This window comes from Pinus tabuliformis, chromosome X (genome assembly GCF_031772625.1).
Source record: "Pinus tabuliformis cultivar Carrire ecotype Pingquan chromosome X, CPIR1, whole genome shotgun sequence".
Classification (NCBI taxonomy): Eukaryota; Viridiplantae; Streptophyta; class Pinopsida; order Pinales; family Pinaceae; genus Pinus; species Pinus tabuliformis.
This window is the reverse complement of record NC_142308.1, coordinates 745,798,822-745,809,997: the sequence shown is the minus strand read 5'-3', so window position 1 is coordinate 745,809,997 and position 11,176 is coordinate 745,798,822. Positions and strand designations below refer to the sequence as shown.

General features: G+C 36.4%; 1 protein-coding gene across 1 annotated transcript in view; it reads right to left on the bottom strand.

Annotated features, from left to right (window-relative positions):
- Window positions 1-4,024: 4,024 nt before the first annotated feature.
- ERD1 (Clp ATPase) overlaps window positions 4,025-11,176 on the bottom strand; it is a 60,322-nt gene continuing 53,170 nt past the window's right edge. Inside the window, exons 6-12 of the mRNA XM_089446193.1 lie at window positions 6,841-6,942; window positions 6,438-6,719; window positions 5,943-6,091; window positions 5,539-5,833; window positions 5,179-5,412; window positions 4,827-5,063; window positions 4,025-4,708 (exon numbers count right to left, since the gene is read on the bottom strand). Of these exons, the coding sequence (XP_089302319.1) occupies window positions 4,385-4,708; window positions 4,827-5,063; window positions 5,179-5,412; window positions 5,539-5,833; window positions 5,943-6,091; window positions 6,438-6,719; window positions 6,841-6,942 (1,623 nt within the window). The 3' untranslated portion in view covers window positions 4,025-4,384. The remainder of the gene's footprint in view (window positions 4,709-4,826; window positions 5,064-5,178; window positions 5,413-5,538; window positions 5,834-5,942; window positions 6,092-6,437; window positions 6,720-6,840; window positions 6,943-11,176) is intronic.

Below are 11,176 nucleotides of genomic sequence, written 5' to 3'. Positions count from 1 at the left end.
TATCCTTTCATCCAGTCTTTCCTAAAAAAAGTGTTGATTTCTCTGAGCATGTCTAATGTCTTTTAAATCAGATAAGATGTTGTATCTTTCCTCCTATTTGTCTTTTTAGAATCTGTCTAATGAATCCTTCATCTGCCAATGAAAAGATATGGAAATGAGATATTCTTTCCTCCTTCCACCTAGTATGACCAGAGTCACGAACCCAGTAAGAAACCTTTTCCAAAATCTCTAAATCTGAAAAATCTTGGTGATCCATAGCAGCAAGGGACTCAAGGTTATGAATCTCGTTATGGATTTTAGGAGGGAGAGTTGAATAGAAAGTGTTTGCAACCTCTTGTGCTTGTTTCTAGGCACAATTCCATCCATGGGGGCCACGACCACCCCCTCCCATGCAACTACGCATATGTTGTCGTGACATGTTGCGCAAAAGGGTCACACTCCAAGGCTCCTTGCAAAGTTTAACAGTGACAGGCGCTGGAGGAAGATACAAACCAAATCAAGCCATTGGAGGGAATGCAATGGATAGTCACTTGGACACCAACACGAGACGAGATAATTGAAAAATAGAGGAATAGAAAATTCACCACAAGCCAGGGGAAATATTAAACCCGTGGCTTTAAGTCATCCCCTAGGAGCCAAAAGCCACACCAGAATAGTAATGCCCAGACAACAAAGACTAGTGAACATTTTACCATAAAAATTGACAATGTAATTGAAGGAAAACAAAATTACCCTTGTTAGGGCAATCGCTGGAGATGTCAATGACCAACCAACTCGAGAACCGCATCCCTTCCAATAGCCCACTTTTGCAAAACCACAGACTCTCCAATCCCACTCTATACCTGTGTTTTCCACTAGCCCAGAGCCAGGCCTACACAGAAGCAGACTGAGAATACCACACAATTTAAAGCTCGTTCACCCATGCTCACGCCAGAAGGAAACATAGTAGAATTACCCACCATGAACTGCAAATGTTCCGAGTCTGGATCCACCACATTAGAAGTTTCCTTGAGCGTTCCCTCTTACAACGAGGATAAATGTAATTGAAGGAAAAACAAAATTACCCTTCTCAGGGTAGTCGCTGAAGATTTTGAGCATGGATGTTGAAGAGTTGGAGATGTCAATGACCCACCAACTCAAGAACCACACCCCTACCAATGGCCCACTTCTGTAAAACCACTGGTTCTCCACTCCCACTCTAGACCCCTATTTTCCACTGCCCCAAAGACAAGCCTACACCTAAGTGGACTAAGATACCACACAACTTAAGGCTCATTCACCCATGCTCACACCAAAAGGAAACAGAGTAGAATTCCCCACTGTGAATAGTGAGCGTTCTAGGTCCAGCTCCACCACATAAAAAGAACTCTCCCCGAGTGTTCCCTTCTGCGCCTCTACTCTGGCTCTGAGGCACAGTCGCTATGCTCGAACACAAGATTAGATTTATGTGCACCATATTAATTTCATGTAGGTGGTTCACATGCTTATGCATTCAAGGGGTTGGCCACAGCACCCTGTTTATATATATATATATATGAGCCAGAGGCACAGTCGCTATGCTCGAACACAAGATTAGATTTATGTGCACCATATTAATTTCATGTAGGTGGTTCACATGCTTATGCATTCAAGGGGTTGGCCACAGCACCCTGTATATATATATATATATATATATATATATATATATATATATATATATATTCTAACTCATACGAAATCGCCTTTTTCATCGAATTCGACAATACAATTTCAAGCAAGAACATGATTTTTTGTTGTTTAAAATACATTTTTGAATCCATAAATAGATTCGACACACTGAAAAAACCCTGGAGTACTCAAATTCTACAAATTAGACAACTTAAACGCAAGTTTTTAAAAATCTCTACCAAATTTTGGTTAAATTAACTAGAAAATCATGAAAAAAGTCATGTCGTGTTTTATATTTTGATTATTTTTTATGCAATATACATAGCTTTTGATGATATAAATAGATAGATTAATAGATAACTTACGAAAAAAAAATATTGTAAATATCAAACTTCTATACACTTATTAATTCAATTTAAATATAAATTTCTAAACTATAATGGTTATACATATGAATAATTATTTTAATTTATATGGCCAAATAGATCTTAATTTATAACTACTATTTATATCATATACATTTTACAATTTCTATATTTAAAAATATTTTTATTTATAATTATATATTTATTAATTAAATTTATTAAAACTTTATGTGCTAATTATACATTTTGAAATATGATAATATGAATTATTATTATTATTTTAATATGATACATACATATTTTTTTCTAAGGAAAATGTGTTTTTAATTTTATTAATAAAAACCAAATCAAAAATATTATAAATTGAATTGAATCAATTTATTATTTTTATAATAAATTGAATTGAATCAATTTATTATTTTTATAATAAATTGAATTGAATCCCTGTTCTATCATCATTCATATGATGGATCCCTATTGGGATTCGAAACTTTGACAGAAATATGGTTTCTACTGTGGATACTCCAAGACTTAGCTCAAAATGAATTGAATCAATTTATTATTTTTATTATTTTTTATGATTATTATTCAAAAACTATTAAGTTTTATTATTATTGTTATTTGATTTAATGCTTCATTTTATGGACACCACAACACCTTTTCCATATTTATTTCATAATTAACTATTTATATTCAGAAACTACAACATCTCACTTAGAAGACCTCTCAATGTATAAACAAAAGAAAAAAAAACATATTTATTTGATAATTAAGTAATTTATATCCAGAAATTACAACATCTAACTTAGAACACCTCTCAACATATTTATTTGATAATTAACTATTTATATTCAGAAATTACAACATCTGACTTAGAACACCTCTCGACGTAAATATATAAAATTATCTTTCCTACACACAAATCAAATCGTTGAAACACAAATCAACGACCAGAAAAGAAGTTACATATCAACAACCATTTTATTAAATTTCTACACAGATAGAAACAAACTTGATAATTTTTACAAAGATAGAAACAAACTTGATAATTAATGATACAGCAATATCTGCATAAATAAATATCCATATTGATGCAATGCAAGCTCACCCTCTTCTCGAGGCAAGGCATGTAGAAGTGAACAATTTTATTAAATAAATAATTATAAAATTTGAAAATGTATAGAGATATACTTCCGTCATAAACATGACATGAAAGTCACATTTAAGCCTTGAACTTTGCCAACACAAAATCGACATCGACATCAAAAAAATTATTTATGTGAACGCCCAATCAAACCCATAGCTTCAAAATGGCATACTAATAACTCAATAGTCGCTAGCTAACCTACCTTAATGAGGAGTGCAAACCCTCGATGAAGTTACAATTAGGCCTCCAGCTTTTCCAACACAAAACCAACATATCTTTGAACATCAACCAGCCCAATCAAGCCCGTAGGCTCAATGGCATTCTAATACCTCAATGTCTAAACAGTAGTCAATAATCTACACACTCAACGAGTGCAAGCTTCACCGTCCTTGCCACTTCCTCTGAAAGCCCTTCCACCACTCCGCAAGTTTCACCGCCCTTGCCACTTCCTCTGGAAGCCCTTCCGCCACTCCACATGCACTATATATTAACTATTATGCTCGGCCCTATCATCATATAATTAACCTCAAATGTTCGAATGGACGCAGTTAGATCTCCATTAGTAGCAAGAATTTCGGCCCTCCGAATGGATATCTCTGTGACTTGAAGCTTTCAGTTGTTCCTGTGCTTTCCAAGGTCTTTATTTTACTTTGTCGATAAGCAATTTTTTATATTTGTTGTTGAGAAGCCAGATTCATTAACGATCGGTTCCAAACTGCCAATTTTGAATTGGGCCCATGGTTCTAATAACTTGCCACTAAATACAACATTGGATTCACGCATAGTTATGTACAACAGTACAATAAACATCAACAAGAATGATAATGGGCCTTCAAAGGATGCATTAAATGGTAAGACTCAAGAATTAGCTCAAAATTAAAAACACGAGTTAAATCTCCTCGATGAAATTATTGGGAGCAGCCCATTTACAACACTTGCACATTGCTAATGACAGGTTTTAACATAACTTGGATACAGTATCAGTGATCCAATAAATACTTATCCAATTTGGACCATTATGAACCTTCAACTATAATGTCTAACAACAATCAGACAAGAAAGATCTCTCTACAATATATATGTGTATATATACATAAATGTACAATTGCCAGCATTAAATGGTAAGAATAATTAGCTTTACAGGCTCTGACGAATCAAATGCACATATAACGGCTAAAAAATATTGATGGGAATAGCTACTTTTGCGAAGCATACTGATTCAAGCTCATGTCGCGACGGATAAGCAAATTCCATGCTCATAGCAATTTGGTTTCCGATGACACGTGACAAAAGGATGTCCAGAAGCATCCAGATCAACAAGAGCAGTGTCACCTGCCTGATAGTTATCTGCTAGAAATGCTTCACTTATGACATCCTCAACCAAACGCACAAGTGCTCTCTTTAGAGGCCTTGCACCATAACTGCGATCATAACCTTGTTCACAAATGAGGTTCAACACAGCCTCTGACACTTCTAAACCAACTCCATGTCTAGAAGTAGAAAGTCGTTCTCTAGTCTCGGTTAACATCAAATCAACTATCTCACGTACCTGTGCAATAGTAGAAAGAAGAATGAAGAATTAGAATAATTTTTCAATATAATCACAAACAATGAAGGTGCTAGACCAGTGGCAACAATATTCAAAAATAAAAAGCATGAATCGATACCTGGGACTTTTCTAATGAACGGAAAACAACTACATCATCAATCCTATTTAATAATTCTGGCCGAAAATAGCCCTTCAATTCCTCCATGACTAATGCTTTTAAGGCTGAATATCTTCCTTCATGCTCCTCTTCTACAAAGGCAAATCCAATTCTATTACTTCCACCCTTTGCAATCGCTGTGGATCCAACATTGGATGTCATAATAATGAGGGTATTTTTAAAAGATACTCTTCGACCCTGCAAAAGTTCCGAAGTTACCAAATTGATATACATTTTATCCATTAAAATACAAATTTCAACCTATTTTTCATATAACATGTTAAAGAACGTCAAAATCATTCGTTTCTCTAACCTGGGAATCAGAGAGATGGCCATCCTCAAACACTTGGAGTAGGATGTTGAAAATATCGGGGTGGGCTTTCTCAATTTCATCAAGCAATATTATTGTAAATGGTTTCCGTCTTACAGCCTCAGTTAGGGTGCCCCCATCACCATATCCTACATACCCAGGTGGTGACCCAATCAATTTGCTCACAGTATGTCGTTCCATGTATTCACTCATGTCCAGCCTGATCATGGCTGCTTCCTGCCAATGTTCATCAAGGCAAATATTTTAGAAGCACGAAGTTATTAATATTCCACTTGACAGTAATATCAAAAGACTATCAGCTGTAGTATATTAAGAGTGCAGAATTTGACTTGGTGAACTTACTGATCCAAAATATAATTCAGCCAAGGCCTTAGTCAATTCTGTCTTGCCAACTCCAGTTGGACCACAAAAAAGCATAGTAGCAATGGGTCGATCAGGATCCTTCAAGCCTACACGGGCTCTTCTTATTGCTCTAGCAATGGCACTGACAGCATCATCTTGACCGACAACACGAGTTCGGAGCTTTTTCTCAAGACCAATCAACTTAAGTTGTTCATCTGCAGTAAGCTGTTCAACAGGAATTCCTGACCACATGGATGCAATAGCTGCTATGTCATCTGGCTCAACAACAACAGGCCTGCAAAGACCAGAAGCAAAAACCATTAACTCGAATAGATGGTACTGCAAGACTGATTCATCAAGAGTTAAAACCAGAAATCAGCAAAGAGAAAGGAAGCCCTGCCTACCCACTATCATATTCATCATCATTTGAAATGGAAGCAACAGTTGGCAAAGGAACAACTTCTGCATCGCTATCTACACTAGTGTCAGCAGAACTATCACCAGTTTTTCTAGCCTGTTTACGTCGATGTTGACTGCTTCTCGATGATGGTGCCTGTATGGAGGAACTACAATTATCTCAAATTGATCAAACATAATTGGTTCCAATTTAGGCTTCAAACATAATTGGTACAGTTATAAATCATAATAATCTCAGGATGTATGTAATGTTAGCATGGTCAAGTGTATGGAAGCCCAAGGCCAATCAGAAGGCACAGTCATTGTGTTCTGAAAATGCAGTGACTTTCATCAGTGCCACAGTCCGAAATAAATAGCTCCACGTCTACTTTTCATGGAGACTGTTAAAGCAAGATGAATAACAAGACAAGAAAGTCTTCATGAAGGACACGGAGATATTCTCATCTGTTGCAGATGCAGAGGGCAGTGGTGAGAAGACTTACAGTTTCATGGAATTTTTGAACTGCCCAAATTTCCCGCCAATATTCATTAGGGTGCTTTGAAAGTATGTCTGTTTGTCGTTGCTTCCTTCTGTTGCAAGCTTTTATTCGGGCATGGCTTCCTGCTTCATCAATCAGATCAATAGCCTTATCTGGAAGATATCTGTCTGCAATATATCTTTGAGATAAATACACGGCTGCATCTACAGCCTCAGTAGTAAACCTGCACTTATGGTGGGCTTCATACTTTTCAAGCAATCCCATGAGTATTTTCACAGCATCAACCTACACAGTGATACAAAACATTAAACATACTATGTCCCCAAGAAATGTCTAAAAACAATTAGTAAAACTCGTGAAAGGAATTTCTGCATATTAATGGAAGTTAATATCATATCTCCAGTACCTGACTTGGCTCATTTACAAGAACAGGCTGAAAACGACGAGCAAGTGCTTTATCTTTTTCAATGTGCTTTCTGTGTTCATCGAGCGTTGTAGCAGCAATGCACTGCAAACGTGATCTTAGCATCAGTATTTATTCCACTTGGAAACTCCCTCCTTTTCAATGGATGAGAAGAATGGTGGTCATAGTACATAATGTATGTTATTTACTTAACCACTAGATGCAGATGATGTTATTCTAAATATCTACTAGATGCAGATGATGTTATTCTCCTAGTTATGTCTTTGAATTTGTTTGGGAAAGGAGTACCAATGCCATTATTTTTGCAATAGGGTCCTGTGAAAGGAGTGCAAGAATGGAAGAACAATGGAACAAAAGGACAGAAGCAAGATAGAAGTGTGTAATCAGTAATACTTCACAAGACTGGATCAAGATGTAAATACATATTGGATTTTATTCTCAATCCCGATTCACGTGACTGAAATAAGATAAAAGTGCAGGCTAGCTCAGTTCTCGCCGACTCAGTGTAACTACAGCCACTGAAAGGATTGCAAAGATATACACAAAACATCATCAAAAGTATTGATAATTCAAGAATCAAAATAAATCTATCCTCTAAAAGCAATTGATAGAAGCCTAACCAAGCTTCTACCTAGCATGTACTACAACAAAATAGTGGAATAGTGAGAAGCACAGAAAGAATGAACATAGTGTGTAATCAATATAGCAAAATCCATTACACAAACATCAACATCTACAGTACCATAACCAGACTTATAGCAAGGAGAACACCACCTTAGCACCCAATTTGTGGGAACAAAGCATAAAGACTTGTCTAACGTACATCTAGCCAATTTCTGTTTCATAGCAGCCTAGGGAAACAAGATAGGGATTAGACATAAGGTCCTCCCAGTAATCTAAGTTGCCAATGTTTATTATGTTGAGTGACAAATTGATATACATGTTGAATATATAAAAATGGCCAGGCTTTGTTCAAAGTTGTACCTAACAAAGACAAACGCACCAAATAAAGAGTCCAACCGGCAAATGCTTGAGAAATGACTGAATTATGCTACAACATGGGCTATTGTTATTAGCCAAAGTTGAAACACTCAGCAGAGTGAATAACGTGCAAGCCTGGAGTATAAAAGATCGACTTGTACTCAACAAAACTCCAGAAATCTTGGTTGCAGAAATTGTTTGAAATGAGGGTTTTGTATCCATTTTGTCGATTTTATTTGACATCAGAAACCTTCTCTGCAAAACTCCGGAAAACAGATTAACAGAAATCATTCAAAATGAGACCTTTTGTCCTTTCCGACATTTTTGTTTGACAATGGAAGTAACACTGGTGAGTTTTCCCATTTTTCCTGCAAGTCTGACTTGCCAGGCAGCAAATAAACCATGAGAATTAGTAAGTCCAGCTTGCTGTTGGCAAGTTTAACTCACCAGCAGAGAATGGCAGAGAATGAATCTCATGACTTAACAAGGACAAACTCACCCAATACAACAGACCTAGTAAGTTCACTTGACTCAGGACAAACTCGTTCAATACAAGAGACCTTGTAAGTTAACTTGGCTCAGCAACAGGGCTCAGCCAAGTTTGACTTGGGCATACTCAGCAACTTGGCTGACGTTTTCAAGTACGTTACTAAACTGTCCAAGAAAAGGTTTTCAATTGGTCCCTATTTGATATAATGATAGGAAATGATATAATGATAGGAAATGTTCTTAAACAAACTAGGAAGCCAATTAAGCTCAGCTACAAGACGTTCTCATCTAGGAGAAGAGAATGTCCTGAAAAAATCATTCAGCACATGACTCAGTGCCATCCATAATTTCAAAGGTTTAGTGAATGCACCACTTATTAAATGCATAATCCAATAAACTTTCAAAAGTTCCCTGAATCCCAAGCTTTTTTTTTTGTAATGTTCTACAAGGTGTGAGGCAAGACAGGTGAGATAAAATAATTGTATTAATGTCCAACGAATGACCAAAAAGCTAGGTCGATGGGATTGGGAAAAAACAAAAAAATCAGCAATAGGAACCTGCAGGAGTACCAAAGGCTATGCCAAAAGCATAAATTAAGCCAATAAACAGATACATGAAAGAGCATGAGCAAGTATTTGTGTGAAAGAAATGAGAAAAGCAAGGGCTATCACACATATATTCAAAATATCTAGGATATGAGAATATCCATCATAGGATAAATAATATTTTTATATAAAGTACAAACATGATATGGTCGAACACAATAATGGGCCCCGTATAAATATTAGATGGGAGTGCCCTTTTGGAAGGAGTCATGTCTTTTGAGACATGTCCTTCCATAATTATTAATTATTATTAGTTATATTATTTATTCATTGTATTATTCCATATTCAGGTTCATAACATTGCCTTCCCATTTAGAAATGCTTTGTCCTCAAAAGCATATGGATGAAAAGCCTTGCTATATTTTTCTATCTCGTAATGTCTTCGTGTCTCTCCCAATTCTTGAAACAGTCATCTTCAATGATACAAGACGATATGAACTTCTGAGCGCTGAGCAAAATTGTTGCACTGAAAATGTAATATCCCTTTTATTAATTTATCTAAAATTCCTAGAATTTTTATTATGGATTTTCTTCAGAAAAACACACCATGATTTTTGCCGGGAAATTCAGCCAATTTAAAAAATTAAAAATCCAGCAATCACAAAGCTGCAAATAATTTACTACAAACCCCAAAACATACACTCCACAATTTTTGCCAAGAAATTTAGCAAATAAATCAATTAACACAGAGCTACAAAACCCCAGCTACTTTATTTATAATTATGAGAGGAAATTACATCAATTTAATTGAGAAAACCTGCTGGATAAACCATCTGGAAATTCTTGGCTGGATAATTCCTCAACAATTTCGCTAGCTCCTCGACAACTCGACCTTCACAACTGGATCTTCTTGGAGATATTAATTCGGCCCACAAACTCAATCCCCCTGGAAATATAGAAATTTGACCCTCCTTAGTCATTTAGCACTAATGAAGAACCTGAAGTACTTCTCCCGCTTGACTAGCTAGGGTGGATGTTTCACCACCGAAACTAATCGCCACCAGCTAGGGTGGATAGTTTCACCACCAAGTCTGGGATCTCCACAAAGGTTTCCCCTCACTCCGTAAGCTACTAGAGCTCCCACAATAATTATCAAAAATCAATAACCAACACATGATCAACGAGTGAGCTTCAATCTCCTTTTATAACATTTTATTCCTTGACTGGATCAATACATCAATAAATACTATTTTTTCCTTTTAACCATATCAAAACATTGGTTAAATAATAAAATAATATAAAATAATTTATTTATTCACTTTCCCTTTACAATTTTGCTTTCCTTCTTAAGTGATAGTGAGCAATTGTTTTTTGGCCTGGGTTTGGGCTTTCTTTTTTTAAGCTTGCAGGGCGTCTTGTGCCCCATATAATGTATGTAACCATGTGGGGTTTTAACTGTGGGCCCTTGTGTCTGGTTTTGCTTATTTGTGATCTCCTTGTGGCTTGTTTCTGGCTTTTCTTTGAAGCTTGTGGGACAGCTTGTGCCCCGACTTAGAATTTATGAGATTTCATTTGGTTGGTGTTTCAGATCTTTTCTTTGTGTGGCAAGGGTTTCTTGCCCAATTCATGGTTTCTTTGTTCTGTCGTGAGGCGTTAATTGCTCGAATTTGTTTCAACATGTGCAAAATGTAACTTTGTTCCTCCCTTGGATGAATAAAATTATGGGTTTCTGTTCTCAGGAAAAAAAATTGATAGTGAACAATTAAATCAATATCCCTCTCCGGAAAGGGACATTACAGTCCTCCCTTCGCAAGATTGCTTGTCCCCAAGCAATCCAAACCTGTGCGCCAATTCCAGGATCCCAAATGAATCTGAAGAATCTTTGTTGCACCAATAGAATATAGTGAACCCCAGTCACTCTATCACACTCTATCGCATGGTGAAGTAACCCACCAGAATCCCATTGCCAGATTGAAAGTCCATCATGCTTCCACTGCGCTACTTTGATGATAATTGGAATACTAACATAGTCATTTTGTAGAAGCAACTTACAAGATTGGGCTCTTGCAAAAATAGTAGTTGCGCTTTTAATTTCAATACAATTATCAACCAATGGCGATGTTGAATCATTTGTGGCTAAAAATGTTGGAACACTTTTGCAGCTATCCACAATAGGTACAACTTTTTCAAATTTGTCCTTCAGACTTTGATCACGGACTTCACCTTCAACTACAAGAGTTGTCTCTTCTGCATGGGCATTGGAATTTTGTTTGACAGTGGTGCTAGCGAAGCTGATCTTTTTA